Here is a 27,610-nt window from a genome sequence, read left to right as displayed (position 1 = left end):
AGGATCAGAATGATTTTGCAAATATGCAAAAATATAAAGAAATATACAAACACCGGAAGGAACTAGTGAAGACCCCCGAATACGTCATGAGTTTAAATTGTTGGAATGTAAAATGATTCATTCTCGCTGATTATCCTATAAACCATTCAAATGTTATATTTTCCTGTTTTTCATATACCATAATCTTTGGCGAAATTAAACTTAGCCTAAGTTTATTTTTGAATATTAAAAATAGGGGAAAAGTAAAAGAAACTAAATTTTCAACAATCCCGATAAAAAAGAAAACCGTCGCTTCCTTACTATCGATATTTTTCATTTCATATGTTTATTTTTTGCTGCAGATGAACTACGGAGTAAGATTGAACGAGATTAAAATGGAAAATATAGAAACATTTTTTGATGTTTCAAATACAGTATTATACTAGTTTAACACATTAACATCCTAAAATGTAAATGTTTAATTACGTTTAGTTCGAAAACATTTGTTTCAATTTGCAAACCGAAAGTCGAATATAATGTTGGATAGATTGAGTTTTATCTGCCCCGAAAAATACTAAAAAACAGCCAGCTAAAAGCCCAGTACTAAAAAAAAAATCGTTGCCCTGATCTGAAAAAAAATATAAAATATAACCGCAAACTGCCCATAATTTTTCCAGGATTAGTATGAAAATAAATTATCATAAAATGTATGTAGTTAACAAATGTATGAAACAGTTGCACTGCTAGCAACAAAACCACCCTTTCTTAGACCTAACCCACCGGAGAAGCGATGTGAATATTAACCGCCGTAAAAATACAATCTCCGGCTCGCCCACACATCGCGTCTGTTTGACTTATGACCGATCAGTCATTTAGCGTTAACTACCACCGTTCCGCACTGTCGATGGATGGAGGATAAGTATAAGACGACGGACACGGCAGTTGATGACACGTCGTCGCTCGTTCGAAGCAAACCTGCATTCCGTCATGTATACGTCAATACTCAGTGTGTTCTGAATCCGCGACCGACGGAGATAACACGCCAACACGTAAGCATTTGTGCCAGATGGTTACAGTACTCGATCCAGGGAAAACATGGACAACCAGTGATGCAACGGAGGGGCATCTTCGATTAATTCATTTTCCTTTGAATGAATGCCTTTGAGTAGAAAAACAACTTGGCGGGAGTTGTTCCCAAACTGAAATGAATTTGTTCAAAACCTCCGGCGAAGCAAACCGATATTGATTTAACGTGAAGATGTTACGAAAGCTAGGAAACTCCAGTTGCGCGAAGCACCGAGACGTGGCCTATCGAGTGGGAGTGCCGCCTGCTTCGGCCACGGACGACAATATTTTCCTCCATACTCATCGATGCGCAAACCGTTTATCTTCCACCTTTCCGATGTGGAGGAGGAAAGACACGTCGTTGCTGCCGTCGAACGGCGATGATGTTGGTGAAGCATCGTTTACTCCACAAGCCTACACACTTTGTTGTTATGATTATTGCCGTGCTCGCTGCTGCTGCTGCTCGCCACACCTTCCGCGTCCGGCCCGGGAAAGCCAACGGAGGGCCGTGGCGCGGCACACCACAAATGACTTCTTTTATAATTTGTTATACTGTAAACAAATGATCTAACCACCACCGCACCTCGGAGCATTAAGACAATTTCCGTCCAAACATTGTTCCCGTTTCCCGCTGAGCTAAGCGGGTCGTCGGCAAGATAGTCGTGGAATTTCCCAACTTATAGGAAGCGAGCGGTAACGAGATCGACATGGCGGTGAAAGGATGAATCGGCCACACATTGGCTCTCTTGTGGGGAGTTGCCGTGGGACAACAACGGTGAAGAAGTGCGGCCGACCGGACGCAATCGAACGGTATGAATCCACACCCCCAAGAGAGCTAGTTGCTACCGAGTTGACATGAGTCGGACGTTGGGGTGGGAAATCCCACCCATGCGCAATGTTCCGCCCGGTGAAGGAAGCAAACGGACACATTTATTCATCACAATGCACCGCAAACCAGGCGCAATAAGTCGCTTCGGCGACGTTAGGAAGAAGTTAGCCACGAGGCGACACTAAAATGCCCACGTAGCGTTTCTTATGTCACACTCGGGAAGCAAGGCGTTCGTCAGAAAATCCGGAAGAAGTTTTGCCTCCATGAAAATGACGATGAGATCGATTCGTTGCCAACGTAACACACTCTCGTATCGTGCATTTCAGTTGCGGAGCAAGTAACATTACGACCGGACAACAAGAGATTACACCGAACAAGATAAGGAAAAGGGAAATGCACATCGTTATTGGCCATTAGCAATAATTTCGATGCAATGCCCCTTGATTGGCCCCGTGCCGTAGACAATCGAAATCGACGTTCCTTATCGGCTAAGGAAATTGAAATCGCAAATCGGAACCGAAGTCGAACCGCACTGTGACCGCGAGAGTCAATTCCCAAACACACCAATTACTTTAAACGATTACAACGATGATGATTGTGGTGATGATGATGATGGGTGGGTCCGGTAATGCCCAGATTGCGATGCTCGCGCACCAGGTCAAGGTTCGGAGAAATGCTTCGTTTGAGTTTGCTGCCGGTATCCGGCCGCTCGGACTGTTCATTGATAATTGTGGCACTTATCGCATTTATTATTCAGCCCTTCCCGAACGCGCAGGGACCCACCCGTCCCACGTTCGACCCACCATGGAAGGAAAGCTATGAATCGGCCCATGATTACTTTTCAAAGTCAAGTTTTTCAATGGAAGTTCCCGTCCCGAGCGTGCTGTGAAGGTGGCGTAATCACGTAGACGCATCGGAACCATTGGGCATGTATGTAAATAGTAATTTGCTTCAAGACCAAAGTTTTATGTCGTTAAACAAACGGATAAATAATTTAGTTGAAAAACTAATATTACAGAAGTGAAGGGAGGGTAAAGAATATTACATAAGCTGCTTCTTACAGATTGCGAATGAAGATGCTTTAACAGCTTCTCTAAAACAAGTTCGAATATGCAATTGTTACGAAAACAAAACTATTTTTTTACGAAAATTGCAAAATTTTAAAATAAAAATACTATTTCGTTTTAACGAATCAACCAGTTCTAAAAGTTCTGTGCAATTATAGTCTTTTCAATACTACTTACTACTTTCAAATAATCAGATTATGCATATTTTATTTTCGATTTTAATTGCCTTAATAATGTCTCTTAAACAACAAGTGGATATCAATTTAATAAAAAAAAAGCATAGTGATTATTTTGATGTATTAACTGTAAAAAATCATTTCAAGGGACTATTCAAATTGCACATTCTTCAAGCGAAAAATGTGGGTTTAATATAGGCTATCCAGTAAAAAAGGTGTCCAGAATTTATAGTGTTAAAATAACCAATCGGAAAATTTACGAAAAGAAAGTAAATTTCGAAACCAAGACCAGTTGTTCGAATCAGTATCTAACTGTCTGTCCTATTCCGAGAACCGGATGTTCGAGATTTACGTTCGTGATTCGATGTTTGGTATTACCAAATAAGAATTCGATAATTATCAAGGTGTATGTAAAGTGTATAAAGGTGTTCCACTGAATGTTCTGAATAAACCTTTGACGACGTTTCGATAATTAGATTTGATTGTTATTATTACTTTTGGAGCGATGATTGGTTCGTGCGTGCGATCTACGCACATTACAGGGAGGGTAGTATCATTTTATATAAATTTTATCACGAAACTCTAGTAATAACAAACGATTTTTTCACATTTAACGTAAAAATCTGTAATGACCATGTGATTTTGACAACTGCCAACGAGCTTTGTCGACTCGAATCGAATGTTATAATACCAATCCAATCTCGATTCGAGGCGAGCGCTCGCGTTCGATACAGTTTCGAAACGTATAATAGCTCTGTGTATCTGACCAAGGGAGAACTAGTGGAAGTCAGGGCGTTCGCACATAAGAAGAAGTATAACTATGAATTTTATAACCACAATACCCAACCTTACACTGTATGTAAGAACTTTTTATCCATATACACTAAAAATCAAAACGCCAAAATCACGAAGAATCATATCAGATATCGCGTGAATATTCATTCTTTGCTGAACTGAAAAAAAACCTTTGCTAAGCGTCCACAGGACTACGCACGGTCGCGTGCTTTTTTCATAGGAAACTGTTTGACTTTATTTGCCTATCGAATAATGGTCGGAGGTGGAGCAAAACGACAACAAGTGAGAACACGCCGCTGATTAAAGTAAGCCTCCGAGCCGGCGACATCACGTGCGACCCACCGCGGTGATAGGCAGCAACGATCCTCCTCCCCCCGAACGTACACGTTTTTGGCACATTCACCCTTATTGACACGCTGATTAGCACGCGCTGACCGCCATCGCCAGATCGACCGACATCCGGTCCGCGACGGCCACGTTCACCGCCAGACAGTAGCGCGATCGGCCGATCAGCAGGTCGTAGCCGACGTCGAGCTCGGTGCTCATGTTGACCAGCTGCTGCAGGATGGTGCTCATGATGCCGAACGTACGGCTGAAGTACTGTCGGAACGAGAAAGTCAGAGGTCAGAGAATGGGAACCATTGGGGGATCGGGCGTCCCAGTCACCTACCGCAGTGAGGTACCTGTCGGCCTGAAGCCGAGCGCTGACCGGGCTAGAGTTGGACAGGCCACTGATGGCATTGTTCAGCTGCTGGAAGTACTGCAGGACGTCGTTCTGGACGTCTCTGACCGTGCCCGTGGCGGCGATAGACGGAGCGGAGTGGTCGTACTCGCCGCTAGACACGCATGCCGAGAAGGCGTTACGCAGTAGGTTGCTGAAGTCGTTGGTGAACCGGTTGAGGGCCTGCCCGATGCAGGACACCTTGGCGCTGTCGGTGGACCGTTGGAGGAGAATCTGCAGCGACTGGGTGACGGCACTGGAACCGATCTGGAGCGCGGTGCCGAGACTGGCCAGCGGATTGTCGGTGGCATTATCGCGTGCCAGCTCGATCCGGCGCTCCACCTTGCGCGTCTGCTCCGTGACGTTGCGCTGGTAGTCCTCGTACATGCCTCCCTTGGTGTAGTCGGCCGCCGAACCGCCCAGGTACAGGTCGGTGAATTCGCTCAGCCGGCGGGTGAACTGGGTTGCGGCCGTACCAATCGTCGACAGCATTTCGATGGACGCCGAGTGGAACGTCTTTCCCAGATCGTTGTAGCGCGTGTACACCGACGTGAGTGCACCGTCCGCGCTTTGGAACGCCTGGTCGGTGCTGCTGAGGAACTGCGTCTGCTTCTCGCTCACCGCCCGGTACCCACCGGCGACGCTGGTGATGAAGGGCAGTACGACCGTCTCCTGGTAGCGCGCCATCCCGGCCACTCCCTGCGCGAACGTGTTGATCTGATCTTTCGAGACGGCGTTGTAGAACGTGGCCTGGGAAATGCGGGTGGCAGTGAATTGCTTCACAGCCGGGGCAAGTACATCCCTGTAGAACGTGCCCATCGCGGCCAGAATTAGCGTCACGTTGGAGAAGTCGGGCAGGGCAGTCGGGTTGAGCTGCCGCAACCAGACCCCGAACCGTACCTCGAACGATGCATCACCGAACGCCGTCAGTGGGGCTTGCAGATTATCAAATAGCACGGTCAGGTTGCCACTGTTGGCATTGGTGGCCGTGTTGAGCGCGTTCGCGATCGCTATTAGGCCGTTGTAGGTTTGTGGGACGGAGGTGACCAGCGCCGTGGCACCATTCTGCAGCTGCCGCGTGGCGTAGGACAGATCCTGTACGCTGGTCACCGCGCCAATAATCTGTTGCGCAACGGCCACCAGTTTCGAGCAAGCGTTCGTTATTATCGTCGCCTCGGGAACGTTCGGCGTGACCTCCACTCCGAACAGCGCATCGCAGCCCCTGAAAGAGGACGTCACCTAAGGGACAATCAGTTTCCCGAAGGGTAACCCAACAGATTTGGCAACGAAATGGCAGTGGCAAGGTGGCTCAAGAAGCAGAAGTTCCGGCCCATCGGATCGGGAATGGTTTGTTGAGGTACATTGCAAAACGTAGTTCACTATTTATAATCGGACATTTGAAATGAACGCCTTAACCAAGTGATTCGCTTAAGAAGACTCATTCTTTTATAATTCTTTACCCTTTAAGTTATTACTATGATTGCCCATCGACTAGCTTCTTAAATAACCAGAACATATGCCTTCATTGATCATGGACAGGGAATTCTGGGAATTTGAGGCATATATAAAAACTTATAACATTTAAAAACCACGACTCGTGGGATAGAAGATCCAGTTTTAGATACAAAACGAATAGTTTGAAACATACGGCCTGATTTTTTTTAACATATAATGGAACCACACTAACTTTCCAGTGGTTCTATGTCTACTTCCGAAGGAGTTGAACTCAATTCTGACGCTTTCCTAATGGCTTTTCAGACCAAATATCTCGATTTCTAACGCAAATATCTAAACAATAGTGTCGAGGTTCGAAGGGCCAATCAATAAATGGAATACATTTACTTATCCCTCTTAAAGAATTGTCATGGACTATCTGGGAGTGTATGTATGCGAGAAGATCGAGCTCTTTAGAAAGTAAGGATTTGATCGGTTCATCCTAATATTACACGTATATACAATTAAGTAGTATAGGAGCCTCGAATACAAATTACGGTATCACTTCATATATTACTTCCGTTGCTCTTTTACGCTGAGCGCAAGGCCTGGATATTAATCGCACGAACATTTTTAGGACCGACAATCGCCACACCACGCCACATGCCGCCACATCGTATCACCAGATCTCTACCGTCTGCCTACTTACAAGCACCGATGCCACAATCAGAGAGAATTTTAACAACCTCATTTTCGTCGCACAACTTCTCGACTAAAGCCCCCCGGGAGGACGTCGCTAGATGGGACCTGCCACGAAAGGCGCCACAAAACGAGGTTGCTTTCCTCTTCTTCATCTTGGGTCGTCTTCGGCGCATTACCTGGCCAGCTGAGAAAACAATTCTGACGCGATGGAACGGAACCGTACCCGAAACCCGCGGCCGAAACACACAAAAGAAAAACATTATCCGATGTCGTAAGTGTGACACTTTTTCCTTGGCCTGCAGTTAAAACAGACAGCGGCAGTGTGTATTGCCTTGGCCCAACCAGTACCCAACCGCTACGTTGGCGTCTGCCGAACGGGCGATAGGCGATTTAGTAGTGGAAAACGATCGATCCCGAACGGAACTAACGAATAGAGACGGTGCTGCTACTGCTGTGTCGTCCGGCGTTGTAATTTATTATTCGACGTGTTTTTGGTGCAAACGGTATGAATTTTCTTCTTCCCCGGTGGAAGCCGCTCGGCGGGTTGGCGCTCGTGTGCCAGTTATTGATGTCCCTGCAGGTAAGGCGCAGGGGATTAGGGAAAGCTTTCTTGCTTTCCTGCCCAAAATGTCACATCGGGTGACATTTAAATTTGGCAAACCGTGGTCTTAACGTGTCCTCCCCCGGTTTTTCCCTTGTAGCCCGGTAGCTGTTCACCCTTTTTCGGCCTCTCGGTGCAGGGTGGCTTCCAGACGGAAGGGGACATTACCGTGTCGGCCAAGGCGGTGGGGTTGGCACTGGAACCGTCGCGGCAACCATTGGACAGCTTCTCCAACCGACTTCCCTTTACCATCGCCGCGCAAAACGTGACGGCCGGAGCCGTTCTGCAGCTGTACGGTGTGTTGGTGTCGCGTGTGGCGGCCTTCACCGATCGGATCGGCTGGGCTGCCGGAAACACTACCGACCCGCCGGCGGACGTCTTCGGGAAGCTGGGTGTGGCGTATGTGCAGGCTGTCAGTGCCCTCGGAGCGAACTCCATAGCGGCGAACGCCACGGACCTGATCACCTCGTTCTCGCCAGCGATCGGCGCTCAGCTGAGTGACTCGCGCAACTCCATGCTGACCATCTTGGGCGACATCAACGGGACGCTCGTGACGTTCCAGCGTGCCATCGCCAACGGGTTCTCCACGCCACTGACCGCGATGGCAGTGTTCGAAAAGCTGACCAAGTTCCAGATCGCCACCATCGTCGGAGCTCTCGATGCACTCCAGAGCGAGGTGAAGGTGACGGCAGGGAAACTGCTCGAGACGGCGGACACGCTGACCGACGCCGATGCGCTGATGGCGTCCTACGTCGCCAGTCTGTCGCAAGCGTTCAACAACATCGACGGTAGCCTGACGAACCTGTACTCCACGCTGACGCGAGTAACGGCCGACTTTAACCGGAAATTCGGTGAATCGAAGTCCACCGTCACTAACGCTGTACGAGCGTTCAACGCAAAGCTTGCCACGTACACCGACGACGTGATCGGTGCCGGGGCGGCCAACATCCGGGCGATCACCGAACCATTCGGAGCGCAATTCTCCGCTACGTACGATATCCTGCAGCCGAACGTCGACGAGCGGCTGCCGCTGGTCGTGAACACCGCCACCGATACGGTGCTGAACGAGGCGCAGAACCAGCTCTTCATCACCTACCGCGTGCTGGACAACGTGATGCGCCGCATCCCGACCGTTCCCACCCAGGGGCGCTCCTGTGCCATCGAGCACATCAGCCCGTACGTACAGCTGCTCGCTTCCAACTTGGCGCCGGCACTGGGAGGCTGCATTTCCAGTACCGGCGGTCAGGTGGAATCGGTTCTGCGCGCCCTGCAGCAGTCGATCGAGGCGCTGGTGAAGGACCGGCTCGCCTACGTCAAGCTCTGGAACGATGCGCTGTACGGTGTCACCAGTACCAGCGAGGTCAGCGCGAGACGCTTCGCTTTCGCCAAGCTTTCCGCCGTGAGTACCGATGAGTTCTGCCTCAATTCAGAATCTATTTCATGTAGCTTTTTCTTGTACCTCTCTGCAGAAAACGTCTAGCCAAGAGCTCGACACCCTGCAACCGGCCCTCGCCAGCTCGTTCTCGACGTACGCCCAGCTCGTATCGAACCTGAATGCTGTCCTGAACCGTTCCCAGCTCTGCGTGACACTGAAAGGGGCGGAGCTGTCTGCGCAATTGGTAACGGCCGAGGCAAACTTCAACACCTGCCTGAAGAGTTAGATTGCGATTTGGGTCGCGCGTATTATCCTCCCGAGAGGCAGAGTTACCTAGGTGGATTTAAACGAAAGCGCTTGGTGGAGTGACGAGACGAGAGCGTTTAGATAAATAATGAGTTAAATCAAACTCATTAAACTTTTATCAGAATATTGCTGACATAAACAAACAAATTGTAAACCATGCAAAGATTTTTTTTCGGTAATAAATAAAAGGGTCACTGTACTGATTCTGTACCACATATGTGTTGTTCTTTAAAGAACATTTTGCCTTAACCTAAAATGGAACATAAAATATCATTGGAAAAGACAGGAAACCATCAAATTTGTAAATCTGTGTCCAATTCCAACGCAATCGTGTATTTTATATTTAATAGCTCAATTGATGTGCAGTATGTAAAGTAGTGCGTACTAAATATGAATGAGTGAAAGAGTCGTATCTTACCGTAGAATTATTGATTTAAATCCTAACGTATAGTTTTTTCTATTTGTTTTTTTGTATGCTTTTGTTATTTGTTAGTTTGAATTTTTACAGAGCGTAACAGTAGTCCTAAATGACCACCATAATGCTATACCTTACACCTATACCTTACAAATAACCTCTTATCCTCCTATCCATATTTGAGATTCGAATATCTTCTTGGAAATCTCTGTAAGGACTAGCAACTATTTTACCCCCTCAATCACTCTTTTGGGTTTCGAAATCCCATAAAGGATTTAAATCTCTGCGACGACTAATAACTAATTTTACACGTAGTAAATCACAAAAGAGTGACTTAAAGATTCGAATCTAAAAAGAGTCGTAATTCTCATCACTAATATAAAGCCTTATGGCGTGACTACATTAGGCGTACCATACCAAACACTTGGTACGGTCTAGCTACAGCGTACCATACCAACTGCAACCAAGAACTTCTGGGTTGGCTGACGATGGTGTGCTCGACTTTTCATATTGGTAAGAACTTGTCGAGCAGTTATCAGTTAATTTGCGAAGAGCATCTCCAAAAAGTTAATTGATAGAAAAAATAGTATATTTTAGAATCATGATGGAATTTAAAACTGTTATTATTATTTTTTCATACTATAATATTGATGAAACATGACAATTTTACTCCATGGATGAAAATAATGCGCTGCAACTGTCGTTCAAACCAGGTGTTAACAAACAAAAATACTCGTTCTCTTTTCATCGTTTTTCTTCTTTTATAATAATTGATACGATGAATTTGCTTAAAATTTCTACCCGCTCTGTTGGTCATAGTTCTTAAAATCCAACAACTATTTCGTTTTGAAAGAAGTTATACGGCATTCAATCCGTTGATACAATTATTCTCATCTCTTCTAATGTGTTAAAACGAATCTTATTGTTTTTATTTGCCTGTAATCACCATCTGTAACCATAAACTGCTGGATTCAGTTTGAATATATAAGGTGAGCAGGACAAATCATATGGTTAGAGTAAGAAGTTTTGTGACTACACTTGCATTGCTCAATTCTGACAGAAAAATCGGTTTTTGACACCTGGACCGTACCAGTTTTTTGGTATGGTACGCTTAATGTAGTCACACCATTATAATTGCTTTAAAATGATTGTAAACATCATACATTGTTTTGATACGCCACGTCATCAGTGCAAAAATGCAACCGTTGTAGCCGAAACTCAGCAGCATGGTAAAAAACAATTACCTCTAGATTACAACCAATGGGCATTACATTTGATGTTTCAGATAACATATTTGATATCTGTTTCCCGTTTTGATAAGATGGTTTTTTTACATATATGCGATTATTTGAAAAAAAAAAACAAGGAAATGTTAATCTTTTTAACCAACTCACATTGACATTCTAAAAATGTAACATAGTAGAACTGAAATTTTCCAAAAGGTTCAGGGTCAGAGAAAGTATAAAAAAGTGTATGAAGAAAGCGAAATTATCCTCGCTTTTTATGATAGTTGCAACACGGAACAAATACACTAGATTGTTTTATTGTTCAATAACTTTAAATTCTCCTTTCTTACCCCAACTGTTTTACACCTTCTTCAAATCAGTTTATCTTAAGCCTTTTAGCGGAAAATGTGTACTAATTCTCATGCTATCCCGCGCATACCGATAATCTCGTGAAATAAATCATGCTGCTATATTTAAGCCAACCTTAACCCCAACCCCACCCCCTTAACGGGTCAGCCTAAAGCAGGTGCCGGATATGAAACAGAGGGGTTTTTCAACAACATCGGCTCATTGGTACCAATTTTGTCTAATCGCCCGATAAAACGAGCCCAGGGTTGCGCTGATAACGCGCGACGTGTACGGATTCGGGCAATCCCGAGCCTCCTTCCACCCGCTTGTGGATCGTTGGTGACAATCCGAATCGGTGTGCGATGGTCCGATGGAAGTAAAAATAAGGCAATGCAATAAAAGGCTCGACCGGCAAAATTGCATTTTCATGCTTTTGTGTTCGGCAGCGCACCAACCAACCAACTTGTCGTGGCCACGTTAACACGACACGGTGAAGCTGATTTGCGCTCGATGATAACACGGCCAGGGCTGCCGCGGGGGTGTTGGGGTGGGGGTGAAGCTGGAGGTTCAGGGCCGGGAAGAGGGTACTTTCCGGAATCGAATTCCACCCCCGGTCGACTTCAAGTGTCCATCAAATTCTGTTTGCTGCTATCGGTCAATATCAAGCCGTGTTGTTTTGCCCGCCTTTCCTGTCGGGCAACCCGTTCCTCCGTCCCCTTTCCTTCCCTCCGCAAGGTTTGTCCATTCTGGATCGATAACGCGCGTCCACGAAGAAGTAATATATCATTCTAGGGTATGTTGTCCCGTGAGGGGATTCGAATGTGGCCGAGCAAAGCAAACCTTCCCTGCTATTCCTCGCACGGCTTGGCTTGACTTTGGCCAGTTAGCTTGACTTTGGCATACGACACACACGACCACGTCCGCTTTCGTCCGGTACGTGGAGAAGCGGGTCCAAAAATCTAGTTTAAAGCTCGATGTTTACTTGCCTCCACCGGTTGCGCTCGGCCAGCACTCTGCGCGAACGTGGCACAATCCGTGGCGAGTAAAGGTCACGCGTGTGACGGGGAAAAATGGCCACAAATTTGCACCGTCCGGCACAACTGGCCAAGAAGTATAAATAATAACAATGTCGCCTCGCGTAACGCGGTCGCAAAGGCAATGTCAATAGGGAAAACATGGCGCGAAACTAACTGCTCTTTTTTTTTGTGCTGCGTCGTTACGCAACGTTGTGGGCAGTTTGTTCTTATTTTGCTGCTGCTTTTTCGGTTTCGTCCATCTGTCGGCTGACACTTGCAGAGATTCACACTTCCCGACCAAAGCCGGCGGTCGAAAAATGGCGGATGTGCCAACCACCAGCTCTCGTCGTCGTGTCAGAACGGAAAACGGTGGCGGGAAAATGAGCAAACGCTAATTATGGTGCGCGGATGGTTTCTGCCATATGAGTCGTGACCCCCTTCTTCCGCGGGCCCGAGGCATTCATATGGTGATTGCGCGGCATTAGCGTTCTATTTGTGAAACGTCCCCTTTCGTCACACGCAAGTGTTTCAATTGGCACAAAACGTTTTCATTTTCATTTCGCAACCCAGCGCCGACTTGAAAGAATCCACGAGCCAAGGAGGGAGGGCTGGACCGAGGAAAACACAGACGATGGCCAGGAGCGAAGGGGTTGAAAATCTCTTTCCAGCAATCGATAATCCAAACCTACTTTTCTTGCAAATGGACACGACAAAAACCACTTGGAGCATGAAAAATCCTTTCGTCGTTCACGCTTTCCTTCTACACAACATAATGAAAAAAAACACCAGAAAACAGCGCATACTCATTTATTATTTATGCCGCTGCCCCGCTGGCCAATAAAACCGAGGTCGTCGACACGTGAGCACCCTCTGAAGCGGACCAGGACCAAAAAGGATGACAGTGCCGGAATGGCAAATTAAAAAATTTCTAATACATGTCTTACGAACGTGACGGCTATGTTTTGGGCACCGTTTTGTGTTGTTTTCAAACTCTTTGAACTTCAATCCCTTGTATCGTAGAACTGCATATTTATAGGTAACCGCAAACATTATAATTTTCAACGTAAACAATTTTTCTTACGATCACTGGAAATTTGGTGTATGTCGTGTAAAATGCATAGTCTTTATAAAGCGAATAATTTTAGGACAAATTGCAAACTTTATCAAGTTAAAAATGCGACAATTGGTTTAAAGTTGATTGATGGAACACCGTTTGAACAAAATTTAAGAGCGGCCATATATCAATTAATATTGCTTTATGTGCTGCTCTAAGTGCTATTAAGTGCTTCCAGTTCGGCATAACATGAACCCTACAAACAACTGGTGATATGTATCATCTTAAGTGTGTGTTATCAAATCGGCGTTGTAGAATTATTTGCTTTACAAAATTTGTTGTATATAGTCACCGATATCTATAATTAATCCTCTTTGTTGTTTCATATTGCAATGTCGCTGAACATATCATGAAAAATATTTCTTGTCAACCTTTTGATGAAAACAAATCATTTCACCCGACTTTATTTCAAACAATTGGCAATCTATCCATTGCACCCTGTTTTTTAGCATGTTTAGTTTATTGTTTGTTCTGATTTTCTTTTAGTTAGTTTTCTTCTCTACTATGTATAATAAACAACAGTTATACGTAGCGTTATGTTATGTTCCAAAGGAAATGCACTTTTGCAAATCATAAATGTGTTAAGCGTGTCAATGTTAGCTGATTAACGAGCATAGCACGTTGCTGTGGGAATATCCACATTTGCACGCTTTTATCAAGTGTTTGATTTGACGCAATTCCGTTGCGATGAGTAAGGCGCAAACAATCTCTAATTATGTAGCAGAATGGGCGGAACAGCGCTGCGCAGCCAGCGTCAACCCAAGCACGGCTTGCAACGACGTGTGTGCAGCGGAACAATTCCCTTTCCACTCGGCCACGACACGGGCGTGACTGGGACAGGCTTTCCGATGTACCAGCCCCGGTTGTATATGCTGCACTCGATGCATCACCATGTGTTTCTTTGTGTGCAGTGCTTATGATAATTTGTCTTCGCTATCAGCGACCCATACGTCCAACCGAACCACGTGGACACGTGGACATGCCACGGCCAAAACGCGACCCAAGCACTCGAGACCGCTCAAAGGAGGGGGGGGCTCCCCAAGACGTGACGTCTTCTAGTGTTGAGGTGGCGCGGCAGAGTAGTGGAGCTAAAACAACTTGTCCAAACAACTCGGTTTTGAAAGTGGCAACGAACGACGTTGGAGCGAATGAGAGAGAGTTCAGAAACAATAATACAACATAACATCATCATCATCACCACCAGCATACGAATATGCCGCAGACATACATACAAACACTGGCAGGCACTCGACGGCTGTCGATGACGCGCTATCGGCTCGAACTAAGTGTTCAGTTTGGCAATGGACCACTCTAGAGACGGCGTTTTAGCACATGGCATTTAAACAGCTGCGAGCCCGTTCGCAAGGGATTTTTCTGTCCGATAAAATGCGGCCACCACGGCTTTGGCTGCGGGCAAACTCTCATGGGCAAGTTTTGCTGGCCCCTTCGCAACATTGGCTCGACATCGCGTCCACCAGCGATATGTCACGTGTTTGCCAATAAAACATCCATACGAGCAGGAGTGTAGGGGAAGGTGGTAGGGGAAGCTGAAGGTTGAGCCTGTTCAAGACGGTCTCGAAGGGCACCCGAAGAACGACATTAGGAAAAACTTTCAAAATGCTTTTTGTTTGACACTTTGGTAGTGCTCATAAGATACGCCAACATGACTTTATTCTTTACAGCAATCGACTTCTTCTAAACCCTTCACACTCGCAGTTCTACGGCGGGATTGAAAAGTGCCGGTGGCCTATTTCCAGGATCTATTAATGACTCATGTTTGATGAACTGTGAAATGAAGAGTAAGTACCGTCTAACTATAGTCCACAACAAATCAATCACGGCTACTGATTCACACGCAAATTACTTCGAAGAAAGAAACCAACGTTACCGCTTACGTGTCTTCAGTAACAAAGAACATTGCTGCACTTAGATGCCCAAAAGCGTTTTAAGTAATTGAACATTATGAAATTATATAAACGCAAGTACATCAAGCTAAAGTTGGTTTAATCTATCTATGGTAGAAGAATCTTCGGCAAATTAAAATAAACTTTGGAGGGTCCGCGACAGCCGAGCCGAGGTAGCGTCGAATCCCAGACCGTACCCTCCCTTGTACGTCTCGTAAGCCACTAACAGGCAGGCATGACCAATGAAGGCCGTTACGTCAAGAAAAAAAAGCCTAAACTTTGCGCTATCTTAAGCCTTTTCTAACATTACTTGATTAAAGAAATAAGCAATCAAATGAAGTTGATAACTTATAAAAGTTACTAACATAATATTTGTTTTCATTTTACTTCAAAACGTAATATTTGTTTTGTTATGCATTCCTAGCCTTTTCCGCGCTGGCTTTTTTTTAAAGGAAATAGATAATTTAAAAACTAGTGCCCTAGTGCCAGAACTTATCGAGAACTGTTTTTCGTTTCGGTCTTGTGCTCTTTCAAGATCAATTGAAATTTTGAACGATCACGAATCGGTTCTTTTAGGGTTCTCTCTTCATTTTTGTTCACGTTCCAGACCATTTTTACTCGTACCATTATATCACGAGCTTCCATTTTGATTAGATGGAAGTAATATTTTATTCGAGTTAAAAAGCCTGAGTGAAAAAAACATTACATTTAGAACCCAAGCAGCGGGGCGTAATTTAACTATCCGTAATTTTTAGGAGATCATAACCATCTCTGGTCGTAGGATAAGTAAACTAGCTCATTAGTTCAATTAACGATAATATTCGGTGAGAACATGACTTTCATTCATTCGTTTAAATTTCAGTTGTATGAAAGTTTCAAAACTCAGTACATGCATACAAGACTCACAACAAATTAACGTTAACTGTTAAACTGGCAATGATGAGCGGGTACACAAACTGTGAAGAATTGTAAATGAGCTATATTATTTCATCTCTAACATTAATACTAATACTCATTTAGCGTCGTCAATCTTGCGAGGAAACTTAAATCACAATCAATAAATTGTTTATTTCGTTTAACGATCATTTTAAATGGTTTAATACTGTTGACTGATTTCAAAGCTGTATGTTGAGCATGTTGTCAAACAAATTTCATTGCTGTGAAATAAATTTCTAGCTCTGCTTGTTTATTGTAATAAATTGCTGGTTTATTTTGCACTTAAACATGCTAAGCTGGGTTTCACATGAGTGAAATGAACGATTAACAGATGCTGCTAAGTGAAAGTTGCAATCGTTTGAAATCCGTTTAACATAAAACAACCTGTCGTTATAAGTTGGCCATTGAAAATTATGATTTGTCCTTAGAGCATCCTTTATCAAATAAATTAGTAAGAAGAAAGTCAAAATGCGATGCACAACCACATTACACAATTTATCTAACCTTGTGACGCCTGTGTGTTGGGAGAAAAATCACGCCTTTCTTGGCAGCATTTTCTTGTGCTAAGTGTGGTGTGAAATTGTGAAAATCAGTCGCTCGAAGCAAAGGCGCGAGGAAATGCTGTTGGCAGCAATGTTTGTAAACACATTCGTTTCATCCCGATTTTCCGGACCACAGTTAACCGGCTGGAGAAATAAACACGGGTTTTCGCAAATCCGGAACTCCGTGTTCGGTCGTTTACAGCGCGTAACTCATTCGTTACCGTTCTTATCGCGGCACGATTAAAGAGAGTGGTAAAACGCTTTGAAAATAATACGACACGGCAGAGAGTCCCCGCAAATAAGAAATTTATTTACCACAGCCGCAACTAATCGGGACGGACCCCAGAGGGAGCACGCGGGGACGTGCGCGACGATAAAACATTGATTACCCGCATGCGATTCCTGGTGTTGAGAGAGAGACCCAGTCCCGACGCTGGTATCGAAGCGCAGGCTTAGCGGCGTAAATTTGCGCACTTGATTTCGGGTCCCCGAAAGTAAAAAAGCGACACCCAACAAGCCGATGATGATACGGGAGAAAAAGACGTTCGAATGACGTGCGCTGGAAAGCAGGAAGTCAGTGATGTTGTGAAGCGGTAACGATAAAATAACCCATTTTATAGACTTCCATATCGTTCGCTCCAGCTTCGCCAGCGGCCACTTATCGTTTCTTATCGAGACGAGCGCGCTGTGGGCAAGGGGGAAACCGATCACGGTTCGAAGCAAACTTACCCGTTGTAGACGCGGCAGGTGGAGTTGTTGATCCGCTTGTCGGACGCCTTGCGCCGCCGGTCCTCGAACAGGTCCTTGATGGCGGTGACGCCGAGCACGAACAGCACCGGTATCATGGCGATCTCCTTGCCGAACGCGTTGATCTGCGGGAACCAGTTCAGCAGCACGATGAAGATGAAGTACAGGTTCGCGATCCGGTGGAACTGCTCGAGCAGATTCTTCGGAACGAACGACAGCAGCGTGTACTTGGTGGTGCGGATCTTGTTGCCGCACAGTCGCCCGTTCGGGTGGTCCCGCTTGGGGGTCTTCGGGGGGACGGTGTGGTTCGGTACCACTATCCGGTAGCCCCGGTCCTCGAGCTTGGCGCTGGCCGTGCGGCAGTAGACCAGCCGCTTCCACCAGGGCGGTTTGTTCGCCCGGCGCAGCGTGTAGATCGACTCGGAGCGGGACGCCTGGCGGGAGTGGCCCTTGATCGAGCCGGCCGACAGTGGTGCGGCCGTGTCGCGCGGCTCCGGCTGCTCCTTGTGGCCCGGCGGAAGGATAAAGTCCGTCTTCGAGCCGACGCGACTGTGTCCGCGCGTCGCCGCCGAAGGTGCGTCCATGATTTGGCCCTGGGAGAGGGCCCGCTGGTGACCACCCTTGACGGCTGACTTGAGGGCCGACGGGCGTCCGGCCGCCCCGCCGCTACCCACCATTCCTCCGAGCGAGCCCTCGCCGTGGCTGACGGAACGGGAATGGCCACCGCCGGTCGTTCGCGGGTACTCCAGCAATATCCGACCGGTCGTTGTGGAGTTCGTCGAGCCGACCGTCGGCCCCCCGCCGATCAGCTGCGCCGCCTGCACCGCCTGGGAGACCGTGGTCCCTCCACCCGCCGCCGTTCCCAGCTGGGACGAGGAGCCCGGAAACACGTACGTCGTATGGCCACCGTGCGCCTCCAGCGGGTGACTCCGGTGCGGGGTGGCGGAAACCGGCGCGGGATGGAGCGGATGATTATGGAAGCCGGTGCCGAGACCGCCCCCACCGTCGCCCGCCGGCGCCACATCCTTCGATAGCTCTAGCTCCTTCGCTTGCGTCATTGCTGCTGCTGCTTCCTCCTCCGGCGACGAAAAGCACCATTTAGATGAACCCTGAGAAAGAAGAACACTTTCACTTTCGCTCGCCCGAACGCACGCACGCACGCACGCACGCACGCCCTTTAATCGTGGCCCGCCCTCCGCATATAACGATGCGTCATCGAGGTTTCGCCGTTACAACAGCACCGCACCACTTTGCTTTCCCCACAACTGGGAACGGGGTACAACCCTTGGAGTTGGTGCCCACCGCCGCTCTTTTTTTATTCGCCTTTTTTTCCTACCACTCACTGCGGCCAAACGAGCACACTTCGCATTTCGCCCCGCAATGGCGTAATATGATAAATCGGGAAAAACCACCCACGGATCACAGGGCGGCCCTTTTCACCGCACGATAGCGACGATAACCCGGTCACACTTTACACACTCGCAAAGGGGGCTCTACCTCGCCTCGGTACCTTGGTAATCTCAATTGGTAAGCTGCATCAACGGCATTGTTGTGCCACGTGGGACGTCACTGGCTGATTGATACCTTTCCTGCTAACCTGTGAACCCGCTTTCCCGCGATCGCTGCAAAGGAAGAAGAAGAGATACGTAAACATTAAAAAGCGTGCAAGTGCTTATGAAGTACCGACGCACGGTTGGCGTGCGGCGAGACATTAGAAGCATCAACTACTTCCAATCGAAATTAAAGAGGGGTTTAATATCGCCGCCGAAGGCGTTGAAATCATCCACGAAAGGTGTAGTTACTCGTAAATGACAGCGTTATGCGATTTTCTGCTTTGCTTTGACGTGATTTAACAATATTCGTTGAGCGTTTGACGATCTGGCCACGATCAAATGATACTAACATTTGAAATTGAGAAAACGACAAAAGACTTGGAAAACATTGCATTTTTCGGTAAAAGGGTAAATGAGGCCCCGGTCTGGATTCCCGTCTTCCTACTGGCTCATATTTACACCTAACCATTTCATACCATTTGGCATATCGTCCTGACCCTACGAAATATCTCATACTACAAACTAAGCAAGACATGAACACAAAATACAATACAATGCGGAAAAACGTAAACAAAATAGACTTCTATTTGGCAAAAATTATTATATTTTTAAATAACTAAACAAAACTATGTAGAATGCACCAAATGGTTGCAAGATTTTTGACCCCAACGATTATCTTGAAGGCTCTTAAAGTTGGGTAATTCAGATTCTAGATTCATTCATGTTTATCCAGAGCAAATGAATTAATATGCACTCCAAATGTAGATTAATATGAGGATTGGTATTTTTTTTGTTTCAACCACAGGCCCTTTTTTTGTTTCGGTAGACAGTACCATGTTGCTAATTACCGAATATTTAACGAATCATGAAAATTAACTATTTTATTCTAGCTCGATCATTGTTATTAAGATTTATGAATCTCGAAAATTTCATGGATAAATTCGAATGGATGTCGCGTGAAAGATTCAAATTTATTGAAAGACGATACAAAAGTGCAGTCATAGATAATTTTTTTTTTCTATATATTCATACGTAATAAAGACTCTTTCAACAAATGTACACAATCATCAAAGAATCAAACTCAATCGATAAATACAACTGTTACAACAAGCAAAAATGCAAAAGAGGATGGACACACTTCCTGCAAAAAAAAAAACAATTTTACGTTGTCAAACTAAAAAAATGACAGAAAATATTAACCTAAATCATACTAAAATCAATGAGACTTCATGATCGCATGATCGCAAAAGTGTCTCAAGACAAGCATTCCACTGCATACCGGTAGAAATGGGAAAATAGGTGTAGAACGCCATTAACATTACAGGGCATTTTCTTTTCACCATCGTTCGATTACGTTGCAAAATTCTTTGTTAAGACAAACCCGCCCGAGCTGCCCATGAAATGCTTTTCATTTATCGAACTAAACCATCTGTTGCCCAAACTGGAGCGTCTGTTTTCTTTCCTGCTGAAGCCGGAGCTTCAACTAAAAAGCAAAAGTTTCTCCCATGCCCACTTTCCCAATCGAACGCTGTTGGAAATGATCGATTTTCCCAATTTCCTCCAAAAGAACGGCTGTCGAAACGAACGAAACATTCGCCAGCGCTTCACAAAAACATTAAATAATCCCAACATTGGCGTTAGTATAAAACTCCCTGGACGCATAGCTCGGTCACTCTTTCCGTTTGCGTTTCACTACTTGTCCCAACCCCGTTCGTCGCACACCCAACGTGAACCTTACGCTCGCGGGAGGTTGTCGTCATTCCAGAGGGTTTTCTGTTTTCACCCGCGGGGTTGTGGCGAGCAAAAGTGGAACATCGCAAACGCCACCCAATACATTCGGCAACGCCGAATAATGTGAGGCAAAAAAAAACACACGTATAAAAACAGCTTAGTTGGTCAACGCGTTGGACAAACAACGCTGGTGGAAGAAAAATGGACATTGCAGAGAGCAAACCGTAAAAAAAAGGAATTAAAGAAACCCGATTCGCTGGCCGCACGGCCGAAAATGTGATGGATTTAGTACAGTCTCTCCTGCCGCGGATTTTTGGCCGCCGTTTCACTTCATCACCACCCCTTTGCTGCAGCGTACCCCGCAGGCCCACCCCTGGTGGTCATGGTTAGCTGTAAATTGGCGCACAATCTGACGATCAACGACGAACCACCGACAACCGGGGGTGACGGACGAACTGCCACAAACGCCAATGGGCGACAATGTGGGACGCTACCATCGAGAAAGTGCCTACCGTGCCTTTCTCTGCCAACAGTTTTTGTTGATTTTCTTTGATTTTTATTTATTAGAACATGAAATCAATTTTCGTCCCATCATCGAATTACTCATCCATCCTGCCAATGGATGCAAAGGAAGCAAAATGACAGGAGCCCGGCCGGGCGGGCGGCAGTAATTTCCAATCCGCTGCACCAATGTTGACGCAAGCCAAGGCCACCGGGCGGTAGGAGTCCGTTGCCGGTGGGCAATTACTTGCTGGGAAGAAGGAAACCGGTTCCGAGCGAAATGACAGCCTCACGATCGAGAGGTGGCCAGATCGAACAGCCTACCCAAAGACTGAGACCATGTGGATGTGGCGAACAAACACGAAACTACTACTACAAACTGTGAACTAATCCGTCCACAGTAGGACAGCGGGTGGACAAACCGGTTTTTGATATAATTTACGAATGGATTATCAGCAAACTGTGCGATGGATTTTCTTAAAGAGTTTATTTATAAAATTAACATATCAAGACAGCTGCAACCTTAAAGTTTTTTTTATACCATGTGTATGTTGTGTGGAAAATATGTAATGACATCTTTATTTTTATTTTCATTCATCATAATCATTGAATTTATAATCAGTTAATTTAAGCATTTCAATATACCCTAAAATTATAACACACCTGTACCAGTATGAATTCACAAATGTTGAAATTTAGTGACAAATAGCAACAGTTGAAACCTTTTTCTAAATTTTTCAATAACAACGATTGAGTTAATTCTTCGACCATAACAGTTTTTCGGGCAATTATTAGACATTCATTAAACGCTTCAATAATATTTATCGAACAGTCCGCCAGTTATCCCATTGTGGAAGGCCTCCAGTGAACAAATAAGAAATGTAGTGAATTCATTGTAAGTTTTAATGCTTCGCAAGTAGCAATTGTTTGATGATAAAATGTGATAAATTATCCATCAAACCAAAACAGAAAATATTGCATTTGAAAAGATAGAAGATTGTAATATTTATGATTAATTTTCATTCTCAAGAATGAGTAACAACTACAGTCGTAAAACTCGTGTTCACTCAGCGTTGGCCCAAACCAAACCGATCGGGCTTACTCACACCGCGAGTTCCACGAAACACTCGGTTACCTCGGAAAGGGACCGCTGAACGCCGCGGAAAATCAAGCGGTTCGTGCAAATTGCTTAACTCTTCTTGCTGATGATGGTTGGCTGCGTCGCTGGCAAAAAGTCGCTGGTGGCTTATTGTTGTCGCGAACCTCTTCAGCCCAGACGGGCAGTTTTGGTAGGCCTTTGGCTTTGGGAAAGCGATGACGTTTCGCCTTCCTTTTGGCTTCTCGCCTCAAACTCACGCCGAAACCGTGTCGGAACGCTGTGCTGCTGGAATTTTCTTCCCGTCTTCCGTGGACGTGCTGGTAGCTTCTTGTGCTTCCCCATGCTCCTACACCCCTCCCAGGGTCACTGGCTTTACACTGCGGGGGGGAAAGGGTACCAAGGGCTGCCACACAGTCAACAGTGGGGTTTGCGTCATACTAAAAACGTGAATTTAGCAAAACCGTGCCATTGAACGTTGGCCCCTCCCGGGACGGAAAGCCACCAAACGGCAACGGCCGCGCCGTGGCAAATTTAATTTGGCTTCCTACGATTGTTCGCGGTGGTCCAAGGTTGGACACGTTGGAAACGGCATGTTTTTGGTTTTGCATATTATCTACTCACGGCGGTGGCAGCGGATCGTTGAACGATTGTTGTTAAATAAAATTAGATTTAGATGGCCTTTAATTAGTCAAGATAGCTTGCTAAACTTCAGCTGAATCGTTGTGTGTGATCAACATCGTATTAACCAACTAACTTTTTTTCCCTTAAACTTCGGTACGGAAAATATGAGACATGAAAGATTGGATCATTAAAAGATCTTCGGAAAACTTGGTGCAAACTGTCAAATAATGCTCTTTTAAAAAACATTTTTTTAAATCAATAATAAATCATGGTACATTTGACAAACTATTTAATGATGTTTGGGCTGAAAATCGAAAGTAATAACAAAACTAAAATTAAAGCTCGTCAAAACATGAAACATCAGGGAGTTCAAAAGAACCACCCTAAAATTGTTAATAGATTAGTTACAATATTGATCTTTCAGTGGTTTTTTTTATCCGGTCATTATGTCTCAGTTCAAATCCAGCACTTTTTCTTCCATTCCATTGACCATTTCGTATTTATAAATGTCTGAGAATCTATTCTGTGGAAAGAATAATATTCACATGATTTTCATCAAGCCGTTCAAGTTTAAAACTCGTCTTCCATCCAAAAATTCCATCAAAACAAGGATCAGAGATGAACTTCTTTGATTCTAGATAAATGCAGTAGTCCTTATTATGTCCAGTAGTCCTAATTTCTAGTTTTTGCTCAGAGTCAAATCCAAAACATTAACCATTTCGCCCGATCAGTTAGTGTTGTGTTATTCTTTTCTATTTGTGCTTTCGCAAATAATTCCTCATATTTTAAGGTAAGATTTTTAAGGCAACACACATTGCAGATTGTCCAATTTTAAAATCATATTATTACTTGTTTTCTACTCCGACATATTTGATTTCTTTGTTTTTGTATTAACCTAAGTGTAGTTGCTTTCCGTACGTCCTTTTTGAACAGTTTTAATATACTTTCAAAGTGCATAAGTACTAAGGGTTCAACCTTTCAAGAAAAGCAAAAGAAAAAGTGTAAATAAATTTTCTAACACAAAGGAGTAAACAAACTCGAACAGAATATGCAGAACATCAGTCGCGAAAATTTATCACGACAAATTTCATTTTCTTTGAAAAATCTACACCCAAGCCCTTGTAAGGTGAAACTAATTGGAAATAGTAGGAATGCCACATGGACAGAGTGAGATAAGGTTCTTTTTTCCCTGCCTTGAGAGCCGACGGACAAACATGACACGTTCCCACCATCAGCTTTTTTTCTGAAGAACGGCTGACGGACGAGTAGCAAGCATGGAAAAAAACGATGCAATCTGGCTGCAAACACCAGAAACGGGCCAGCTGCATCTTGGACAACACCAACACGTCAGCTCACAGTATGCCATCCCGCCCTTCCATCCCTCAGTCCGCCTCACCCCACCCGTCCACCGGGTTTCCACAAAGCCAAAGCCACACATCAACAGCATGGCAGGCAAACAAGAAATCTTCACGAACCGAACTCCTCCATCGGCTCCCCGGGTGTGCTCCTCCACCGGCAACCGGAATTGTTTTTACTACTCCTTCTGCTGCTATTGCCGCTAGCCACTACTTACTTACTAACACTACCGCAAAGTTCCAGCTACCTTTGCCACAACGTACGCAGCGTTAGCGCCACCACGGTGATATTTTTGCCCAGCCAACATAACTCCCACCGGACGGTGGAGCGCTGACTGACCCAGTTTCTAACGGCCGGAGCGCCACACACACACAAACACACACTGCATAGGTTGGCATAGCACGAACTGGGGCGACCCTTTTTCAGTTTTCCACCCGCCGCTTGGTTAATTTATTTTCTATTTTTCCCTTCACCAGTCCAATGTTGCGTCGCGACATTGCATTGATGATGAATGCTTCGGAAGCGTTTTCTTCGCCATCTTCTAGCGGACCTCCGACCGCTGACCAAATGCATAAACCCATTTCCCATGCAGGGGGGGAAAGGGGAAGATGGAAAATGGGAACCATCTACACAGCATAGCGCGAGTGTTTTGCATATGTTTGACCTCATTTTTCCACACGACCCGGGGAATAGAGGCATTCGACATTGCAGAATTTCCACACAACAGAGAAAAGGCATTAGCCGAAGTTCTGGTCAGTTCCGAATCGTGCCACACGAAATGGTGAAAGTAAAAGTGGGCCAAACACTGTTGTTTTTTTTTTTTTGACTCCCGACGACCAACGGAAGAGAAAGAAAACACCTAGCAACGTCTTTGCGTGTCGGCGCACGCACGACCATCATCATCATCATCCGCGCTTCTCAGGAAGTGGTAGCAAGGGGAAAGGATGATCGTCCGAGCGAAGATGCGAAGAGCACGCGGAAGTTGATCGACTGCCAAACCGCCATGCAGCAACGTGGGGTTGGTGGGTGGCTGTTGTTTCGTGGTGTGCGCCGGTTGATTCGGTCGGACATTCTCTCCCACCATTCTTGGGCCCATCCTCCATTCTTTCCCTTGCGTCGGAAGTAATCCTTAGCCGAGTAGCAACATCTGTTCGAGAGCATGCGATGAATGAAGCGAAGCGTTGCGCCTCATGCTGGTGGTCGTGTGCCGTCGACGCAGCTGTAACGCAGTGTTGGTGCCGAGATGCGGATTAAACTTCTCCTTCCATGGCGAAAAGGTGCCAAGACGCGGCGCACACAAAAAATGCAAGACGTTTGCATGGATCCGTCCCCTCCGTGGCCTCCGTGTCCTTCTGCGTCTTTTCAGTGCCTCTGGTTCGATCGAGTCATTGTGTATGTCTTCCCTGGGAGCAGGAGGGGGGTGCGCGGGTATACGTGTTCGATCGGGCTAAGGGTGTGTAAAAACATATGATTTCACCCGACCCGAAGGGGTAAGGACAACGGGGTGTATGCTCGGCTCCACATTGCCAAATAAATGTCGTCATGTTGGCCTTTAGCGGGACGTCTCGGGGAGAAATAAAATACACACGGAAACAACAGACTCACCACCGTCGGACGGACGGAATCCGTTTGTCATTGTGATTTCTGCTCAACCTCATCCCCCTCTCTCACTCTATTTCTCTTACTGACTTGCGGTCCCGGCGGTTGTGTCTTGAGCAATGAGCAGAAATATGAATTAGTATCCAAAGGCGCCGTGAAGTGAAGGCGCAAGAAAGCGAATCCAACGCTGTGGGGTGTCGTGTCGGTGGTTTTGTTGTGTTGGCGCACCTTCACCTTTCACGTGAATGTAAAACACAAAAAAAAACAAAAACCTAACCACACATACATCGGCGAGCAACAACTTCAGCTTGAAGGCTTTGGCATCTTGAAGGCGGGACACAGTGACTTAGGACCGGGTGCTTTTTTGGTTTAAGGAAACTCTTTTAAACCAAAAAAGCACCCGGTCCTAAGTCACTGTGTTTTTGACGAGAAATTATGTTAAAATATTGTGGTTTTTTCCAAAAATTAAGGTAATTTTTCGAAACAAAAATAGCTTGTTCTAAAACATATTCAATACCATAACATTTTCAACCCTTGAATACAGTCATTTGTATTGAAAACACAACAAAATTATTTCATTGAAGAGTAGAGAATATCTCCCGAGAGTATCAAACAGATATTTTCTGGAAGCTTTGGTGAGTTTCCAAAAGTAAAGTTAATTTTTCGAAATTTGTATTTACTTACATTTTCAACCCTTCAATATAGTCTTTGGTATTTAAAATACAACCAAATTATTTCGTTGAAGAGTAGAGACTGTCTCCGGAGAGTATCCATCAAACAGATATTTTCTGGAATCATGCGGTGAGGATCATTCATTCTAATACAAAAACTTTTAAAAAGGATTTTATAGAACATCAAACGAAATGTAGAAACTATCAGTGACGCACTCTTCGAGCAAGAGAGTGGGGAAAGCTTTTCCGTTCCATCGGAACCGAGAAAACATTCACAAACGTAGCAGAATAGTAAAAAACAACTAACCCCTTCTTAGGAGAAAGGGATGTGCCCAATGTCGTGCGGTTTGTTGGATTGTTTGACACGATTGTGGCATGACTCACTACAAGCGGGTTTTGCATACAGCCCCTGGCCTAAATACTTTCGCATAACCATCACAAAACAAGAAGCAGTGGAAGCGTAAAGCTACCTTTTTACGAATTCAAAGAGGGTAATGTTATAAAGTGGAGCATTACAGTTTAATTCCTTATCGGCAAGATAAAGCATAGCCCGTAGCATTTATGACAGTGACAAGTTGAAATGAAAAGTAAAAACAATAACATTGAACCGGAATTACGTGGAAATAAATTGAGAAGATTAGGGTACTAGAAGTTTGACGTCCGAACGTGATAATTTAACGTTCTCTTTTATAGATCCATGAATGGTATGTCATTCAACGAGTGGAAAGTTTAAAAAATAAAAATTTCTTGAAATCGTTCCCTGTTAGTTCCAAGTGTATATTTTGTTATTCCGAAAACAATTAGGGGTGGCTGGGGTAATACGCACCCCTGAGGCAATACGCACCCTTTCCCATTTCCATTGAAAAACGAGTTTTCAACGCGTAAAAAGTAGTCACCCTGCAAGATCAACCTGAAATATGGTCACCCTGTGAGTTTGATAGCTCTACATCAACAGAAACGCGAAATAAACGCAAAACAAAATGATTCTCAGCTCAGACAGTTTTTGTTATAATGTGACTTACCATTCCGCTAAGGAATATTAAGTGCAAAAACCGATATTTACCCACGAGGAATACGAAATTTATTGAATTGAGAATCAGTGCTTGAGACTATTCATGAAAATTTCGGAAAGTATGCAGATTTACTCATATTTTAGTTGAAAATGTGGGGAACTATGAATG

The 27,610-nt window shown here is 45.2% G+C and overlaps 1 protein-coding gene across 4 annotated transcripts in view; it reads right to left on the bottom strand.

Annotated features, from left to right (window-relative positions):
- Nucleotides 1–27,610, bottom strand: part of LOC131261866 (phospholipid-transporting ATPase VD) — a 48,872-nt gene that overhangs the window by 14,201 nt on the left and 7,061 nt on the right. For 2 of the 4 annotated variants that reach the window (XM_058263711.1, XM_058263714.1), the window contains exons 2-3: nt 18,642–18,920; nt 17,281–18,407 (exon numbers count right to left, since the gene is read on the bottom strand). In XM_058263711.1, the coding sequence (XP_058119694.1) occupies nt 17,281–18,356 (1,076 nt within the window). In that variant the 5' untranslated portion in view covers nt 18,357–18,407; nt 18,642–18,920. The remainder of the gene's footprint in view (nt 1–17,280; nt 18,408–18,641; nt 18,921–27,610) is intronic. The other 2 variants (XM_058263712.1, XM_058263713.1) reach the window with 2 other exon arrangements.

This window comes from Anopheles coustani, chromosome 2 (assembly GCF_943734705.1).
Source record: "Anopheles coustani chromosome 2, idAnoCousDA_361_x.2, whole genome shotgun sequence".
NCBI classification, from domain to species: Eukaryota; Metazoa; Arthropoda; class Insecta; order Diptera; family Culicidae; genus Anopheles; species Anopheles coustani.
The sequence above is the reverse complement of the archived record's forward strand: the minus strand, read 5'-3'. Positions and strand labels throughout refer to the sequence as shown.